The sequence below is a fragment of the Coloeus monedula genome (assembly GCF_965178545.1).
Source record: "Coloeus monedula genome assembly, chromosome: 6".
Lineage (NCBI taxonomy): Eukaryota > Metazoa > Chordata > Aves > Passeriformes > Corvidae > Coloeus > Coloeus monedula.
The window spans coordinates 48,324,042-48,344,265 of record NC_138786.1 but is presented as its reverse complement, the minus strand read 5'-3'; the positions used below and the strand labels follow the sequence as shown (position 1 = coordinate 48,344,265).

Here is a 20,224-nt window from a genome sequence, read left to right as displayed (position 1 = left end):
AGACCTCATCAATGTTCATAAATACCTGAAGAAAGTGTACAAATAAGAGGGAACCAGGCTCTTTTCAGTGATGTATAGTAACAGGACCAGAGCTAGAGAGCACAAATTGAAACACAGGAGGTTCCCTCTGAGCATCAGGAAACACTTTTTTATTGTGAGTGTGACTGAGTACTGACAGAGGCTGCCCAAAGGAGGTGGTGAAGTCTCTCTCCTTGGAGATATTCAGAAGGTTTCTAGACATGGTGGTGAACAACTGGCTCTAGGTAACTGTTTAAGCTGAGGGAGTTGGACCAGCTGATCTCCAGGGATCCATTCCAACCTCAACTCTTCGTGATTCTGTATGCTAAAAAGTTTTTTGTGTCTCTGTTTTAAACCTGTTCACATGTCTTTGGTTATGTTACTTTCCTTTAGAGTCCTTAGCTTCAGCATTTAGATTTGGAGTAGCTGAAGGAAAACTTGCCTACCTCTTTATACAGAACTGTGGGAACTACAGATGTAAAAGATAGGTATTGAAATGTGATTCTGCTTAGGCTTCCAAAGTTTTGACTTCCACTGGCACAACTTGATGGTTTCTAGTTCTTGTATTGAAAAAGATGGTGTGGTCTCTGTTTACTTTCTTTACTTTGTTTAGAGGGGAACACTGCGCGGCTCCCTTGAATCATCATTACAGTAAGCTGGATAGTCCTAGCCTTTTTATAAAACGTCCTATAAAACACATTCTGTATTTCTGATTAGTCCTATTACTGTTCTCTAAAACTTTTCCAGAGTGCCTTCTTTTGAGACTAGGGCATGAGCGCTGCACACAACATGGAGGGTGCAGGCAAACCTCCAATGGCTCAAATACAGGATTTTTTTTTCTTTATTTTCTAATACTTTTTAATATTGGAATTATTTTTGGTTTGACTGCTGTTAGGCATCAGGTTGATTTCTTTGTGGAGCTATCTGTTACAGCTATGAGATTTCTTTTAAATAGTAAGCTCAGTACATGAAATGAGGATTGTTCTCCTTTTGTGGATTGAGTTACATAATGTATCTCTCCAGAGGTTGTGTTTCATGCCCACAATTCCTTAAACCTTCCTTTATTTATAAAAAGGTTGGTTTCATATTTGTCATACTCCTGCTTTTGGGTACAATAGAAGTTTAAGTGAAATGTTAATGCTTCCATTAGTATGGTAAATCTCTAACTCTCAACATTTTAAGTAATTACCACATTGTTATTTTGTTTGTTTTAAAGGAGAATATTAAAAAGTGAGCCACCTTATCCTCAAGAAATGAGTGCTCTGTCTAAGGATATAATTCAGCGGCTTTTAATGAAAGACCCCAAGAAGAGGCTAGGTTGTGGTCCCACTGATGCTGATGAAATCAAACAGCATCCCTTTTTCCAGGTAAAGCAAACAACAAAACTCACCAGATCCCACTTACTCTGCATGAGTGCCTGTGAAATCTAAGTCGAAGGAAATTCTGTTATTTTGTTAACAGAACTGCTTAGAGACATGTTAATTGCATGAATAATGGCACTGAAGTTAGTAAGAATATCCATGTGCTTATGTGTATGGATTTTGTGTGTATTAGAAGGGCGTGCTAGGTTTTTAATATATTGTCTGTATCTAACAGTTAGTTGAAGAAGCCAAAAGACACACTGCTTAAATCAGAAGGTTTAATGCAAAACACTGAAATTGTGTTGTGTTGTCTGCTGGGGTTTTTTTGAGAGGATTTTTTAAAAGATTGCCACTAGCATTACTAGTAAAATTTGAATGTTGATAAAATTCACCAAACTCCTCTATTTTCCTTGGCCTAATTAAATCTTTAGTCTTGTTTAGTTAATTTTAATTCTATTCAGATTTCAGTGTATTAACATTTGCTTTCAAACTGTGATGAAGACTGAATTTGTGTACAATATCTGTAGTGTTCCATCCACTGTAGCTAAAATTGTGTGCTTTCTTTGAAAAAAATAATTATGTATTTATGGTGCTTCTGAAGTTAAGTAGAGTTAAATGGAGTTAAACTTCCTTAATTCACTGTTTGTTTTGGGAGATAAATTTTGTCATCATATAACATTTTCTATTCTTTACTTAATTTCAGTTCCACTCCTTTACAGTAACAGGGCAGTTTTCTCATAACTGCTATTTCTATGCTTCCTCTTTCTAGTCATGCCTTTAAGTAAGAATTTGGAGGTTTATGTTCTCAGGGCTCTGAAAACTGACATCAATAATTAAGCATAGAAATTGGCAATGAAAAGTTGAAGATACTACATTGCATGCGCTATGGTTTACAAAAATATAAATATTGCTTATTCTGAAAAATAGGAAGAAATTCAAGGACCATCACGCTAGTTGTTTGGCTCATCTCCACTGTTAAATTTAATTACGTTGATTTTCTTTTTGACTGGATTTTGTCTATGTACAAATAAGTATGATACTGCTTGGCTTTACCTAAGCAAATCAGTGGAGCATAATTTGAATATTTTTCATCTGCCTGTGAAAAATAGCAGATAGAGTTAGGACTGTGTGTCTGGACAAGTCTCTCTTTCCAATATCTCTTTCTGTTAAATTTTCATTTCATTCCAACTTACTTTCCTGTTTTTTGTTTAGAATATGAATTGGGAGGACTTAGCTGCCAAAAAAATACCAGCTCCATTTAAACCAGTAATCAGAGATGAATTAGATGTCAGCAATTTTGCAGAGGAGTTTACAGAAATGGATCCAACATACTCTCCTGCAGCAACCCCTCAGACTTCAGAAAGAATATTTCAGGTATTTTAAGAAATCAAATTAATTTTTTTAAAAAATTCCCCATGTATAGCTAGCTTTTTTTTTTTTTTTACTTCCTGCCTCAAAGTTCTTGGAATTAATTGTGTAATTTCTAGTCCCAGTTCCCCGGGCTTTTTGTTCAACAATTGTAAAATGAGAAAGGTGGAAACAGTCTTATTGCAAGTATGAAATTCCTTGTCTCTCCATTCCCAGCTGAATATTCTGCTTGCAGGACTAAAGTCAGTCTGTTCTTTATTGATTCTTCATACCTTATGAGTCTTGTCATCTTGACTCCATCAGCGTGGGCTGCCACCTTCAGCAAGAGCAATATAGTTCACCCATTTTCCCATTATGCGCTAGTTGAAGTAATCCTTTGGAAAGTGGGAGCTACCTGCAGAGCTGAAAGTAGGTCCTCCACGTTTTGTAGGAGTGCTCTTGTTATTAGACCGATGTATACAGAAGAGTAACAAAGCTTTCCTTACTGTTCCCTCCATGCTACTAAAGAGCAATCTCTTCTTAGACTGCATGGTCTGGATGTCAAGTGGGCAGAAACAGCTCACATGCAGTCAGCTTGGTACCAAAGCTGAAGAGGTGAACAGCAGTTTGGATTGCTTGTTCTTCTCCCCTTCCTTGTGCTTGTTTGTTTTTTATTGTCTGTTTTTGAGCAGCTTAATCCTTAGGGTACAGGAATGTGGCATCATATTTTGGAACTTGTTAGATTTGCAGTGACTGTAGCAAGCAGGTTATGCATGTCATAATACCATCTGATTCACCCTGCCGGGGTAGTCACAGCTGTTGTTATGATACTCAAACTTGGCCCATAATTAAAATAAAGTTTATATTGTTTATCCATTTAAAATTGTTTGATGCTTACCTTGCAACATACAAACTATTTCATGTCTTAACTTTAAGGTGTCATGGGAAACTGGCTAGTTTGAAGTACAAGCCTTTATCACTATTGTAAAGCAATTGTAACTGAGCCAGATTAGCATTAATTAGAATTCTTGTTGTATTATTGTTATGTCTTTAACTGTGGAGGATCATATAACCAATTCCAGGAAGATACCTGTTCATGTTGAACAGAGAAAGTTACAATTTCTCTACTATGATACAAAAATTCTGATTTCTTTGAAAAATTCTTCTGAAACCTGATATTTCATATGTATTATGATAGTTTATGTACGACAGTATCAAGCTATAACCTTTTCTGATGTTTTAATTTCATAGGGATATTCTTTCGTTGCACCTTCTATTTTGTTTAAACGCAATGCAGCTACAGTAGATCCTTTTCAGTTCTATGTGGGGGATGAGCGACCTGGAGCTACAACTATTGCTAGAAGTGCTATGATGAAGGTAATAATAATATCAAGACCTAAATTAATTTGGTTAAATTAAAACTGTGTTTAACTTCCCAAGCAGCTAGGCTACAGATTACAAAATAGGCATCATTCATTTTTCAGTTCTCTGTAATGGCTCCTCAGATGATCCAAGCATCTGATGATCCATCAAATCTTGCATGTGATACTATTAAGAAGCAGTTGAAGTTTGATCTGAAAAGTGAGATGATTGTCTAGTTCTCCACAAGACTGAAGTGTAGTAGTAGTAATAATAATAATAATACTCCTGATAGTTCTTGTTCAGCCAACCATTGTAGATATTTTTGAAGCTACATTAATTATATCATAATTCCTTCTGTGTTATATTTACCCAAAAGAGAGTATACTCGTGTGAAGCCTTATAAGAACACATGCTATTGTGATGTCCTCAAATGAGCACATAGTTTTGTGGATAAATGTATGTATGACCATTTTTGATCCTGTTTGTCTGAATATTTTGTATCTTCAACTGTTGTAATAGTAATGATTTATTTAGTGGTTGTTTGTTTAATGTAATGTAAGCTTTACTCTTTGATTGTTAGAATAATTTTTATGCATTTTATTAAATAAAATGTAAGATTAATTTTATTAAAAAGAGAGCTCTTTTACAATTTTAAATGTAGATAAAAAATTCTCGTGGAACTTTACTCTTTGTCTTTGACTGTGTATACTGAAAGTATTCTGCAAAACTAAATACAGACAGTTTCCTAACAGGACTCTCCATTTTATCATCATTATGAACTGGATCTGAAAGAGAAACCATTGGGAGAAGGAAGTTTTTCCATTTGTCGAAAGTGCTTACACAAGAAAACTAGCCAAGAGTATGCAGTAAAAATAATTAGCAAAAGGTATAAATATTCTATAAGACAATAAAAATATTTTCTTTGCTTACTGTCACCCATGGAGTAGAATAATGTTCACTACATTTTTGGAAGTAGAAAAATAACTTTAAAATTATTTCCTGTTCTGTGAATCTACAGACACTTATTGCAGCCTTAGGACCTTTAAAAGATTCTGAGAGTCTTTTGAAATAAAATGTTACTCTTCTTGGGACACAAGAAGAAACCTAGAGAGTACTTTTCTGGTTCCTAGTTGTATTCTACCGTTATTTCCCCTGATTTTGCTCCTAACAAAGTAAGATTTAAGGCTCTTCTATCTTGAGACTGAAGTGAACTGAATGTAGGCTTATGCTAGCTCCTTCTCCTAGGCAGCCCACTTGATTGCCTAGGATACTGCTTTTAAGAATGGTCTGCAATGTGGGTTGCCTCAGATCTAATTGTGTGTGTGTGTGTGTATAAAATGGAATTAGACTATGGAATTCTAAGTTGCATCTTGTTTCCTGGGTGTTCCGAAGAGAACACTACAGTGGAAGCAGCTGACTTGTTTTGTACACGGGTACTGTCTGGTTCTCTTCCAGAATGGATATCTCTGGGAGTTTCTGCCCAGAGAAAAATAAAGATAAGGGATTCTTTGAGGAGCAGATGGATTTTTGCCTTCATTTTGCAGAGTTCATTAGTAAGTACGTCCCTAGTATGTTGTAGAATGCTGGCAGGAAAGTAGGACTGTTCTGCTATCAGAATGATAGTTCACAGTGATCTCTTGTCCAAGACATTTGGCTGTACCTCTGTTTTCCCAAACTCTGGAAGAAGCTGTCCACCGGACTTAAGTGTTTCATCATATGCTTTTTGAATAGGGTAAGTTCAAGAACACGAAGCCAAAGTGTAGGTGTCTGAGTTAGTTTTCCGAGGTCTGCTAAATTAATGGAGACCTGCCTAAAACTATCTTGCACTAGAAATGGGATTCAGTAACTTAAACATAGACATCTACGTAGTGCCATTTTTTAGCATCTGTTGGTGTCTTTTCTGTCCTCCAGTTCCCATCAGTCTTGTGACTACTACCTTTGTGGCTGAGCTGTAGGTTAGTGCTCCCATTTCATCTTAAGATAGTGTGTTTTGTTTCTGGATAACAGTGAGCAGACTAGTACTGACTTTTCCCCTAGAACTTAAGTTTTAGAAATTATGTCCCTAAATTTTATTACTCATGGGTTCTTTTGCTCTTTCTCCTTCATCTTGGTGGCTCAGGCTAAATGAAGGTAAGAAGTGATCTGTATACAGAGATTTAAATTTTTTTTTAGGATTGCAGGGTGTGAGCAGACTCAGCACGTTTGTACAGTAGAGTTAGCAGTAAACCCACGTGCTGAACAGTTGGCCAAAACCCAACTTGAATAAGAATCTCTAAATACTATTGGTCTGGGGAGCACACCAGTAAATCTGGCTAAAAGGAAAAGTATAAGAAGTTTCTAGCACCTTCTCTGCCTCAAAGTCTTTCACTCCTACTGGGCAAATGTGCCCAAAACCAGAATCTTAGACCTAGGGAAACCTTTTCATGATGCTTGAGGTGAAAGCTGGGATGAACAGTTCCTCTGTGGTGTTGCTTTTTAATAGTGCTGGATGTGCCCCCAGCCAACAATTTTAGGTTTATCTGTGTGTCTGATGACCACTGAAACAGTGGATCTCTGTAAACTTGCTTGAGTTACTGTTCTGGAACATCCCATTTGTTTCTCACAAGGTTGTTTAAAATCTGAGATGGTAACTATTTACCGAGAGGAAGTATTTAGAAAAGCCCACATACAAATTTCAAAGGTTTATGCTCATGATGCTGAACTTTTTTCATCTATTTCCAAGGTCCACTTCCTTCTGTTAGTAGTTTAGGGGGAAAGACTCTGAGAGTCAGGTTTTTTAATTCCTTAAGGACCTGAAGTCACTTTCAGTTAAAAAACTTCACCAGCAGAGATGCAGATGGAACAGCTTAGTTTACTTGTTGATTATATGAAGCCTACAAGAAAGACAGAATTCTCTTGCACAGAATTCTCATTGTGATTCTCATCCTAATTAAGGAAAAAAAAAGCAAACAAAACTTAAGAACACATGTGGTGAGAGATTCTATCTGTATCTGTTACCCGTAAAGCCATTCTCTGAGTCAGTACAGGGTTAGTCTTTCTTGGAGAGAGTTTTGGCAATAATTTTCAGGCATTAATTGCCAAAAATAAATTAATATATCTAAGTAGTGGAAAAAAATGTTCTTCTCTGTCACCATTCTTGCAGCTTTTATAATGATCACCATTTTCACTTTTTATGGCTGTAGATTTCAGTACTTGAAAGAGAACTTATGCAGTGATTTTTCTCCAGAGGTAGTCTCTTATCTCTTCCATTTCAGATTTTTACAATGGTCTGTTTTGGGGGTCATTTGCATAACACAATTCATATATAGACAATGTTTCTCTTTTTCTAGTAGAGCTCATATTTTACATACCATTTTGGAAGTACTTGTCCCCGTTAAGAATGGAATAGGATTGGGCCAAGATAAAGGTGAACTAACAAATACTGGTAGTAACAGAGGTGAAGTCAAATTGCTCTGGACTAAGGGCATGGTTTGTTTTAGATAGAAACTATTCTATAATATCACATCAGCTTTTGCTGTAGGAAGTTGCAATTGCATTGAAAACATTATTTGAATTGGGTGTGGGGTTTTTAATGTACTAAATTGCAGGGTTATGGGGAGAGTTGTTCTCCACTTTTTTTTTAATATGCATTTAATTGTGTTCAAGTGGTTGTAATAGTAAAAAAATCTGGATTGCAAGCAGTTAAAAAATAACACTTGGAATGTGCAATTTGCTCAGTAAAATTGGTACAAAATGACTGCTCAATTTTTCCAGAATGGAAGCCAACACCCAGAGGGAAATAACAGCTCTGAGACTCTGCGAAGGACACCCGAATGTAGTGAAGTTACATGAAGTTTTTCATGACCAGGTATTTTGAAGAAACTATAATCAGCACCTAGCAAACACATCGCCATGTGTTTTCCCAAGAACTTTTTGGACTTAAGTATACTGTAACTGTGGAGGCAACTTTTTTCCTAGGGCTTTTGTCTAATCACGATAGAAGATGAAGCAAAAATTCTGCATTCAAATGATCTTGCAGTTACTCTAGCAAATCAAAACAGTATGTGAAAAAATTAGAGGCTTGGATTCTGTTTGTTGTTCTGTTCTTCAGTGTCTTTGTTAACCATCCTACAATGTGTTTGTGGCCCAATTCCTGTATCTATGATACTGAAATGTGTTATCACCTTTCCCCCAGGGTCATCATAAATCTTAAAATAGTATTTGTGAATTAATTTAGAAATGTTGGAAATGAAGATTATATCTCTAGCATCTTTTCCTACACATTAGTAACTTAATGGAGATAACCAAATAGCTTGCCAGGTTACCAAATGTGAAAATAGAGCCTCTATTTGAAAGTGCATTAAGATCAGTTTATTTAGATACCTCAATTGTCTTTTTCTTTTAATGTAATGTAAACTCCACAGCGTGTAATAAACCATAATTTGATCTGAATTGAAAGTTGGCTCTGGTTTGAGCTAGGGTTTGGACCAGATGTCCTGTAGAGCTCCCTTCCAGCCTAGACTGTTCTGTGGTTCTGGTCTATGATTTTGTAACGGAACTAGGGATCTCTGGCCTCTCCACATATCCCAGTCTGTCCCCCTCAAGCTGTTTATACTGGGGCCAGCAGAGAGCTCATGTAGAGCTCTTCTGAAATGAGCTGAGAGGATACACTATCTGTACTGTAATTTTTAACAACAAGAAAACCCTTTTTTTTGCATATAGGTACAGTATGAGTACATGTGTAGAACAGGACACTTCTTTCCTTTGATTAAATTGAATGTACTAAATTAAGAAAAATGTTCTCCAGACTGCTCTGCAACTGAATAGGCTGCTCTAAACCAATCAACCCCCACTTTTTTTTTAGCTGCTTCTGGTAGCTCCCAGGTTACCTTTCAGATTACCTGCTGACAATATTCTGAAGACCAAAACTGATGAAAATTTTCTAGTTTTGACCTTTCTGCAGTTTGTCTTAATAAAAATAATTTCCAGTATTTAACTTGCTCTGATATCAGTTTGTTCAAATTCTACATTAGTATTCCAATCATGTAATACTGGGTTGCAGTTTCTTGATGAGCCAGAAGTTTTCTAGTGAAAAAAGTCTCGTTATCCTTTCCAATTTCCCTGTCAGCTAGTCCTAAGGCATAAAGAAAGCTTGCAGCAGAGGATGTCATTCGAGCACTACTAGACACCTTGCTTATTCTAAGAAGTTACTGCTTTCTGTCCACATAGCTCTGCTTGTGTTCTTTGGTATCTAAAGTGTACGCCTTCTGACTATTGCTTTGAATTCCATTTTTTGGCCTCTTCCCAGAACTTTTTGCTCTGCTTGCAACTTTTTGTTACTGTTATTCAGGGGAGGGAAGGGCTGGAAGCTGTGGCAAGCCTACATCCATTGCCTTTTGAGAATGCTGACTTCACTTCCCCATTCCGTGAAGTCTGCTGTTTGTCTAATGGCAAGACATTTGAATTGCAATTGACTGTGTGCCAATGTCTTTGACCCTGCTTATTGATGGCCTTGAAAAGAACAACCTTCTAAAAACCCATTGCTTCTTTAATTAAAAAAAATGCTCTTTAATTTTTGGGAAGGTGTCCCATGTAATTCTAATGATGGAGTAGTTTTGGCTACTACTCTGTAGGGGATAAAATCACAAGTTCTAGATAATCCTTGAATCAGAGGTAAAGTTTCGGGGTGTTTTTAAAGGATTTCATAACATTTAAGAGGTTAACTCCTTATGCATATTAATAGATATATATATATTTATATCAGAAGAGGCTTAAGCAGCAGAAGTTTAGCTTTTTCCAGCTTTACTTGTTAGCCTAAGTAAAGCCATTTCATCTCCCTAAAAATTTATCCATTTAGCTGGTGGCATTGTGTTTTTGTTAATAAATATGGGTGCACGTGGGGAAGACTTCATTCTTCAGTCTCAACAAGATTGATGGAAAACATGCCATCTGAGATTTGGTGCTTGTGTTTGGCCTTCTAAATTGCTACAAGCAGCAGTGCTATTTTTTCAAATGTTGAGAACCTGTCAGAGTAGCACCTAGCTCCTGAGTGAGTGTTGGTTCGTAATGTTACATTTCTAACATGCTGTATTTTTCTTTATTGTTTCAGCTTCACACATTCCTAGTAATGGAATTACTGAAGGGAGGAGAATTGCTTGAGCGTATTCAGAAAAAGAAGCATTTCAGTGAGACTGAAGCCAGTCACATTATGCGCAGACTTGTTTCAGCAGTGAGCCATATGCACGATGTAGGAGTAGTCCATAGAGATCTGAAACCTGAGGTATAGTGATTGTAGATACATGTTTAGACAATAAGTTATTAAATGTCTGGAATGTGATGTATCTCTGTTTCTCCAGCCTTTGTTACAGAGTTTTCTATTTCTGTATTTTAAATAAAATGTTACCACTTTTACTTTGCAAATTCAGTAGATATTTTTCTGTTCATAGGTAAAAGTAACTGTTAGGAAACATTTTTAGTTCTGTAGGCAATCTCTACTCTTGTTTAAAAACGTTCTTTGCCTATTTGGGGACATTTTTCACTGTCATGTATTTATTGTATGAAACAGTTCGTAAGCAGAGCTAGGTTGCTTGGGTACTTTGCCTGTACATTTCCACCTTTTGTTTGATCTTAATTTCCTCAGTAGGGCTTCTTTTCCAGTTGAGCACAAAATGAGGACTAATAGAGCTGTGCGATTTGAGTTCAGTGAGGTCAGTAGTTTTCCAAAAGAAACAATTTATCAGTATGTATTTTTTAGTGACTGCTTTTCTGATACTTTGTTGTTCAGCAACATCTTGCCTCCTAGACCATTCCATTTACTCTTACAAAGTTGACCACTGGGTTTGTTCTGCTTCCTGGAGCCAGTGTTTCTTGGCTTCTTTTGCCAACAGTGGGTTGGGATGTGTTTTCTTGAGCCTGAAAATAGTGTAGATTAATGTTGATTCATCCAGTAAGGATGTTATATTGTAGGGTGATTACAGCCATCATACCCCAGGGAATAGCTGTTCCTTTTGTATCTGGAGTTAAAAAATAATCCATCATTCCTACTATCTTTTTGTAATATACCTTCTGTGATATGAAAAACTTGGTATTTTATAGTAATTCCAATTCAGCTGGTAAAGAGGTCTTGTAGGTGTTGCTAGTTGTTTTTGAAAACCAATCCAAAATATACGAGTTTGAAAGAATCTCTGTCCTGGGCTCCTGTTGTAAGTAAACAGTTAAAGAGGGGCTATTCTGAAATCCTAATATGTGAGTTGAAAAAGTCATCAGAGAAACTTTCTCCAAGAGTCACATCATCAGGGTAAGGAAGTATCTTTAGAAACAAGTAATTATTAAAAGGACAAAACCCAACCCCCCTTTCTCTCTTCTATTCTTAGTCTTACTACCACTTTGAATATAAAGGCACAGTAAAGCAGAGCTTCAGCTGCATGGTAAATTAGGCAGTCTTCAATTTTACATTATGTTCAAGAACAGAAGTCTGGGAAGTCCAAGTAATGAAGGGTTAGCAAACAGCTTGCAGAATCTATTGCCTCCACAAAGTTGGACTTAACCTGCTCATCTCCTTCCTGCTTGTTGTTTTGAAAGTTACTATTTTAGGTTCTGACATGAACTTAGTATGGGATATGCAGGTTTCCCAATATAGATATGGTTAGTGTACTTCTCTGTAAAAAGATATATAAGAAATTCTGTTGCTTTTCTAAGAATTCCATTCAGATTTTTTTGATGTTCAACTTTGACATCTAATGTGCTACTAATAATTCTTTTTTTAGAAGTCTGGCTGCTTAAATGTAGCTAAGGATGAGACTTTCTGAATTTCATGAACTGAAAGACTTCTATTTAGCAGTAGTAATTAGATCACATGTGTTGGTCTACAAAACAGAGGAAAAGTACTGGGTAGAAAATAGAGAATTCATAGGAATAAAGAGTCTGTGTAGCATACGTGACCATATTTGGAGCCTCTCAGTAGAGGATTTGAGGAGGACTGTTTCTGTGATCATTAATCTGTAAACTGGGTTCTAAAGATATTACAACAAAACGTAACAAATAAGAGATTGGTTTTTATATATCCATAAAATATATGTGGAATATAGCTGTAAATATTTGGGGGATGGGAGGGTTCTGAAACACACTTTATTTGCCTAATCAACAGGGAAGCCTGAACCCTATGTAGGATACTTGGACTGTACCTTTCTTTCCATGCATAACCAATTTAATTTTTGTCTTAAGAAAGGTCTTTTTAAACCAATGTTACTCATTTGTGTAGACTATATAACATCACCATAGAAAAAGGACAAATTATATTAATCACTTAGCCTTGTATGAGTATTTTTGCTGATATTAGGCTTCCTTCAGATCCATTTTGCACAACAATTAAAAACTGACTTCTCTGAATGTACATTAATCTATTACAGCAGTACAGAAAGTAAAAATACTAAAATAATGTCTTGTAGCAGCTATTTTCTTTTATCCGTAATGAATGATCTCAGGTTCTCCTTATTGATCTGCTGGCAGCCTAGCAATCATTTTTTACCCTTGTTTATGAGTTTGAAATTAATTACTTCGTGTGAGTCATTCACCTTTTGTATTACAAAAGGGCTATAGGATTTCTAATATTGAGATGTTTCCTAGCATTCACAGATTAAACAGTAAAGGCAATAGCAAAATTATGCTCTTCTCTCAAAAGCTGAAGGGAAGAGTAGAATAAGCTTATAATTCATCTTGGCCTCAGACAGTTTTTCTATGACTTAGCTCCCCTCTTATATCTTCCTTGGCAGATGTAAATACTTGGGGGGAAAAAAAAGAAGCAGATTGCCTTATATTTTCTAAACTGATAATAGCTTGTCTGTTTTCAAGTCCAAAGTGCCACATTCTAGTGTGTAAAGCTGGAATTCTCAGGATTACTGTACCAATGTCTCTACCTTGGTGTAAGGACTAGGTTTGTGGTTGGACTGTTACGTGGCTTTCAGTGCTTGGATGCCATTGGTACCAGGTCTCTTCCAGAACACATGTCCGTACTAGCTTTGCCACCTATGCCAGCAAAGACAGCTCTGAGTGCAACCTCTGAGCTATTGGTGCCCTTCCTAACACCGCTTCATACCAAGTTACATCTTTTTACCACAGTCCTTCACTTTCAAACGACTCCTGTGCATTATTGTCCTCAGGACAATAATGTGTTACCACTTGAGTACCAAAGACTATGCAGTCACAAGACAGGACAAGCAGTGGGAGTCCCCCACACAAGAAAGCTGTTGTTCACAACATGCCAGAAGGAAGTGTAAGCTTAAGAAAATTTGCTTTTGTTTGAGGAAGAAGGCAATTCTTCCATCTCCAGACATGTTGAGGTCTTAGCTTTTTCTTGTCCGTGTTCCCTGAATTCTTTTCTCCACTGTTCTCTGCTACGTGTCCATTTTCATTAGTAATCTCAGAACTGCCCTGACTTGCAGGTATGCAGGGGGCAGGTAAACACATCACATTTCTTACAACCCAGAGTATTGTTATTTTCACTTTTCTCTTCTTTCCCCCAGTGTCTCGCAGTTCACCTTTCCTCAAAATAATGGAAAATTTTCTGCAGTAATAAATGTAGCAAAATAATTATAACTAATTTTCTACCCAGTGCGGGTATTGATTTTTGTCTTTGCTTTTCAGAATTTACTATTTACAGATGAGACTGATAATTCAGAAATAAAAATAATTGATTTTGGCTTTGCTCGTTTAAAACCACCTGATAATCAGCCTCTTAAGACTCCATGTTTTACTCTTCATTATGCTGCCCCGGAGCTCTTGAATCACAATGGTTATGATGAGTCTTGTGATCTGTGGAGTTTGGGGGTCATTTTGGTGAGTGCTTGAGGTTTTTAACTGTAACTTTATTGCATGTATTTACTTTTTTTAAAATGCAAAGGACTTGAAATTATTTCAGATGTGAATTGGGTATATGCTGAATTCAAGGGAGGTGAAAACACTGCTGCACAAATAATATGTTCTGAAGACAGATCTTTTCCAGGGACAGAATTTTTTTTTTACCAAGTAGGAAATAAAATTTAACATTCTTGGGAATGAAAAAATTACCTGATGCAGTTAGCTCCTTGCAAAGAGATAAGCATGCTAGGGGATTTTACAGGCATCCATATAATCTTTCTACAGTTTCAATTCAGAGAAGGAATCCACCTGTATTTTGATCTACAGAAAATTCGTTTCATTAGGTATAAATAGGGTAGAAATATATTTTGTTCATAGCTTCCTGGAATGGATGAATGTTTTTTTTCTAACAAGGACTCCAGAGGAAGTCTTGCATGTTTTACATTTTCTACAGCCTTTAAGTTATGCTAGTCCAAGTTTTATTGCATAGCATTGGTGATGCAAACAACAGCCCTTCATATTTAACAATAGAGTTGTCCATAATATACTGTGTTTCCTAATGTTGCTTTTGTTCTTGTGGCAGTACACAATGCTATCAGGACAGGTACCTTTTCAGTCTCAAGACAGAAGTTTAACATGTACCAGTGCATTGGAAATTATGAAGAAAATAAAAAAGGGAGAATTTTCCTTTGAAGGAGAAGCTTGGAAAAATGTTTCTGAAGAGGCTAAAGAGCTAATTCGAGGTATGTATTTATAAGTATTTCATGTACATTATATTTTTATTTCAAAAGATAAAATTCAGAGAATCATACAATATCTGGATGCTGTAATCAGCACCAAAGCGTCTAACCTGACAGAGCAATATCCACAGCTTGAGCTATATACTGACCTCTAATACAAACAACGAGTAGAGGTGGACACATCAGAATGCATTACAAATTGCTTGTACACCTAGCAGAGTTTTCTAGTGTGGTAAGATGCTGATAAGGTTAGTGGGATTAGAAGGAACTGAAGAGCTTCCGAAAAAGTGAACTCACTCTTATAACTTATTTAAAAGCAGAGTTTTTCTATTATGTTATTTTTGCTTTTCTAAAAAAACCGAAACAGCTTATGAGATAAATGTCTTAAAAACTGAGCTTTTGCAGAAAATGAATTTATTACTATTTCTTTTCCATTGGCTCTTTTAATTCCTGTACCAAGTCTACTTAGTGTTATTTCTGAGCTACTTCACTGACGTTTGCTGTACTTTGGGTCCCCTTAAGCTTTTGAGCATCTAATTATATTTTCATCATGAGCTAGACACCTACCTTAATTCTACTTACATGGAGTTCTTAATTTTTGTAGAAGCAGACTTGTAAGGAATTTTTCTGCCAAAAATGTAGGGATTTCCAGATTCAGACTTGAGTGGATTGTGCAGGGAATCTGAGGCTTACTCTTTTGAATTTCATCCTAGACAGGTTTTAAGTGAAGAAATCATTCGGTAGTTCTGAGTTTGTGTAAAAAGAGACGTGAGTTACTAAACAGTTAAATATCAATTTTTTGCTTTTAAGATCCTTCTGGAGAGGATGACAGTATAACATTGTGTGAGCCTTATCTAGGATAAATATTGGCATACCCGGGATAAATATTGACATTAGTTACTTATCAAAGCAATGCATGAGATTTTATTAAGAAATATTTACATTTTCTATTGAACAAAGATAAATAGCTCACAGTTTTAAAGAATGTAATGTGTTTCTATTAGGACTTCTTACAGTGGATCCAAACAAAAGAATTAAAATGTCCAGCCTGAGATACAACGAGTGGCTTCAGGATGGCAGCCAGCTCTCATCTAACCCTCTAATGACACCTGATAACTTAGGCTCTTCAGGAGCTGCAGTGCACACCTATGTCAAAGCCACTTTCCATGTAAGTTCTGAGAAATGTTATGTCATGTGCTATGTTTTGTAATGTGTCATCTAGGTTTGTGTATGTTTTGTCTTAACAACAATACGTATCTGTCCTATAATTAAGTAGGTACTCATAGCTGGATTTATTTTCCTCAATAACATTTCCTCATAGCATCTCTGATGGTGTACATGAAAATATGGATGATGAAGCTTGAAGAAATTTCTTGAAGATATTTATATTCATGAGGATTTGGGCATTGAGTGCTGTTCTTGAAATGGCTATTAAAAACACTTTATTTCTTAGAGAAATCTATTAAAAGGTCTTCAAACTTTTATAAAAAAAGACAAAACTTTATATTTAACTCCAGGAAATGTTTGACTTTTTATCCTGGTGATTACTAAAATGAAGTAAAATTTCTGGAATATATGTATGTTTTATGTTTTATATCATGTTTTTTATATCATGGATGCTTTTTAAAGTGGACTTACTTGTCTACTCAAAAAATCATTTGAACTGCAACTGTAATTCACAATCACAGTGTTGATTCTCATGATACCTTCCACAGAGAATAAACCAAAATTGAGCAGATTTATGCTGAAATGCTTGTGGGCTCTTGTTAGGAAGGAGAGAAGAAGAAAGTAATGTTTCTTGGAGAGGTCCTGATTATGCAGCATAATTTGGGCTGAAAGAAAAACTGTAATTTAACAGTGTCCTCTCTGAAAATGTAGTGTTAAATAGGTGAAGGCTTAATAAAAATACTTCTAAAGTAAAAAGAACAAGGAGAGGAAGACATCAATTAATAATGTTATATATTGGCTCTTACGTACCTGTAAAAAGGCTGGTAGAATCATTCTTACAGCTACAATAGGAATTAGTCAAGAAATTACATTTTATCTTGTGATGTATCATAGACCACTCACAATAAGTGATAAGGCATAAAATGTGTTAAATCTCTTGAAAAACTTAGAATTACCTTCTATTTTTAAACAGGCCTTTAACAAGTACAAAAGGGAAGGATTTTGTCTCCAGAATGTGGACAAGGCACCTCTTGCAAAAAGAAGGAAAATGAAAAAAACAAGTACAAGCACAGAGACACGTAGCAGCTCCAGTGAAAGTTCACATTCTTCTTCCTCTCATTCTCATGGTAAAACTACACCTACAAAGACATTGCAGCCCACAAACCCTACAGACAGCAATAACCCAGAAACCATCTTCCAGTTCTCCGACTGAGAAGCAGAGAATATCCTGTCTCGAGGAGTTAAATGGTTATAGACTTGGCAGTACCTGTATTGTCTTCTCCCACCTTTCCTCCCTGTGGCTTACAGGCTGCTACAGGAAGACGTCTTTTGCTTTAGAAATTTATTTTAGTCATACCTTTTTAGCTTTGTAGTTCCATACATTTCTTTTTAGTATTGTTTGGTATCACTGGATATAGTATAATACTGTTATACAACAAACATTGTATTCTCTGAGGGGTAAATTACTGGTGTGCAGTCAAGCTCAAGGTGAGGAGCTGTGCTGCTCATGGTACCGCTTGGAAGAAGACTGTTTCTCAGTGTCACAACCTTCCTCCCAGTTTCTTCCCCACTACTCAAAGAAAGGAAAGCTCTGTAACATATATAGAACTTTGGGATCTTCTGCTTTTACCCAAGCTCTGTGAAGAATGTTATAGAATTTGATTCTTCGTGCATGTAAAGAATCATTGGTACAATGCGCCAAAGCAGTATAGTACTTTAAAGCCTTTTAAATTTATGGTTACATTCTGTCCCATTTATTTGAATTTTCAGATCAAAATGAAGCACTATGGAACTCTTATTTTGTTTTAAAAAGTAACTCCACGTATCTTGTTTTAAGCAACTGAGAATAGAAGTCTTAGATTTTTTTTTTAAATTTATTTATTTTTTTAAACGCATCTAGGGTAAAAGATATCTAATAAGGTGAGATGTCTAGTACTGTGATACAATAACTTTTTTTTGAAGTTATTAACTTCTAAAAGATTTTACAGATTCTAAAATGTAATGCTATAAGAGAATATTAAATTTCGTATTTGATGCTTTAGAAAATGGTCACATGTTAAAATACCTATTTCAAGATTTAATTATAATTTATATTTTCTTTTTATATTTACACAATAATTTTAAAATACTAAGATTTTTTTAAAGATGAGAAAACTCCAGTTTCAACATTTGTTATTATAGGGTCCATAAAAATGCATACCAAGTTATTTGAATTTTGCATTGTGCAAATATGGCAGTTTAATAGTGACTGTAAAATATTAGAATATATGTTTTATTTTTTGCACTTTATAACATCCAAGGGAGATGTTTTAGAATAAAGTGCACTCAGATCTCTCTTCCTACAAGGTGCTGAGCACTGTTTTACTGGGCTGAATGACCTGAAATCCACCATATTTGGTGGTTGTGGTCATTGTGAAGGAGAATTCTGTAGTTTGCAGGAGTGAATCCCTGTATATTACCCACTGTTTTCATTCCTTACTTTAAAATGCAAAGCTCTTTCTATCTTGCTTTTACATTGTATATAACAAATACTAGACCTGGGCACCTTGTGTAGTGTAGATGTCAACAACTTATGCACTGGGAATACTAAAGGGAAATTATATTGAACACTGTGCTTCACAACTTGTTCACTGTGGTGTTCTACAGTGAAGTATTTCCTACTGTGATAGTATAGTATGTACATAACTGTTTGGAATCATAAATGTGACTTACAGAAACATCAGCATAAACTTTTAAATCAGTCTATTTTATAAATTTATGGAGAGCTCTTTTATAGCTTGTATTCTCAATGACTAGGGGTAACTTAAGTGCTAAAGATGACTCCAGTTTTGCAAATGCTTACATGTGTAAGTTTCCACTGAAGTCAGAGAGGTTCCTTGTCATATGCCTAAATTTGTGTGATGGAAGACTAATTGACTAGAGGATTTTGTTAACAGCTGTCTCTATCCTAAAGTAACCTTAATCCAAACCCTATGCAAAAAAAAAAAAAAAGGTTATAGAAATTGTTTATATCAGTGGTTTTATTTATAGAATTATATCAGATATCAGTATTGACAAATACAATACATCCATGTTTACAGGGATTGTGTGTATCAAAACAAGGCTTCGAAGCCCAACATGTTTGTTCTGTGTTTCTTTAATATAAATAATGGCATTCTGAGGTTTTGGAATTGCTCATGTGAAATAGTTTACTACTTTCTTGATGTGAATGTCAACAGTAATTGCAGCATTAATTTCAGGTTGATGTGAATATTGAGATTTGCACTGTTTATGTAGAAGTAGTATATTTAAAGATCAGTCTATGTGCTAATAACACAACCAATTTTAAGTGGCTGATGTTAAAGTATTGAAAAATAATTGTCAATGTAATATATTCAGATTTGCTTTCTGAATGCTCTCTTTGGAAGTAATCTCAATAGTGAACATGGCTCATTTGTGAAAGAATACTTTTCCTCTCCCGAATAAACTTGCTGTAAATACAACAAACAATCCACCATTAATACTTGTTACGCAGACAGTATAAGTGAATTGGGAGATTGGAGAACAGGTTGCTTGTGAAGTTTGCACTTCGAGCAGTTCTTGGAATTTGTTGTCTTCAGGATGAGGACAACAAAAAGCAATTTTGGTCTGATTTCATTCAAGTGTAAGAAACTTTTGGATACCGGGTGGACTTGGAATATTGTGACCCAGCTGAAAGAACTTAAATATTAGGAACACAGAACAGTTGTTTCCCTGTTGGGAAATTTAAACTGTTTCTTGACAAACTGATGAAACAACAAGAATGTTTGCACAAGATGCTAAATGCTAGAGATAATGGCTGTATTGTCAATATTTTTTTCTACACAGGTTTTGAGAGACTGTTGTGAGACTAAAATTATTAGAATACATCACTTGTATCAAAGACAACTTTTATAGCTGAATATTTCTGTGTCCTCTTTGTGCTCTCACAGTAGTTGTTTAATAAAAATTTAAACCCAGGGTATTTCTTTCGGGCAGGGCTAAGTACATTTAGGTGTCACCTTGTATTTGCTCTGAACCAGTTACCCAGGGTAGCTGAAATGTTTATGACCTCTGTCTTCTGCCTCCAGGTAACAGAGCTCTTGAGGAAGTGTATTTGTGACACTAAGCTGTCTGAATTTTTAGATTAGCATCTTTACATAAACAACTGCTGATGTATGCATACACTGATACAGTGCAACTTGAATTGCAAACTAGGCAGCTCAAGAGTAAGTTTACTTCTTGTTCTGATGTCCCTGCAGGGGAGTAGTTACTCCTGGCAGAACAGTGTTTTAATCTGTTGCACAGCTTGGCACTCAAGGTCATATAAAGACCATGGACCAAGTTTTTCATACTCAGACCACTGTTTCAAATTTGAAGTGTGCAAGTTAATCTTCA

General features: G+C 35.8%; 1 protein-coding gene across 2 annotated transcripts in view; it reads left to right on the top strand.

Annotated features, from left to right (window-relative positions):
* The window catches only part of RPS6KA5 (ribosomal protein S6 kinase A5), a 74,651-nt gene extending 55,333 nt beyond the window's left edge, over positions 1 to 19,318 (top strand). For both annotated transcript variants that reach the window (XM_082283384.1, XM_082283385.1), the window contains 10 exons: positions 1,235 to 1,385; positions 2,592 to 2,753; positions 3,978 to 4,103; positions 4,841 to 4,974; positions 7,842 to 7,935; positions 10,177 to 10,347; positions 13,710 to 13,901; positions 14,506 to 14,665; positions 15,667 to 15,830; positions 16,803 to 19,318. In XM_082283384.1, the coding sequence (XP_082139510.1) occupies positions 1,235 to 1,385; positions 2,592 to 2,753; positions 3,978 to 4,103; positions 4,841 to 4,974; positions 7,842 to 7,935; positions 10,177 to 10,347; positions 13,710 to 13,901; positions 14,506 to 14,665; positions 15,667 to 15,830; positions 16,803 to 17,042 (1,594 nt within the window). In that variant the 3' untranslated portion in view covers positions 17,043 to 19,318. The remainder of the gene's footprint in view (positions 1 to 1,234; positions 1,386 to 2,591; positions 2,754 to 3,977; positions 4,104 to 4,840; positions 4,975 to 7,841; positions 7,936 to 10,176; positions 10,348 to 13,709; positions 13,902 to 14,505; positions 14,666 to 15,666; positions 15,831 to 16,802) is intronic.
* The last annotated feature ends 906 nt before the right edge of the window (positions 19,319 to 20,224 follow it).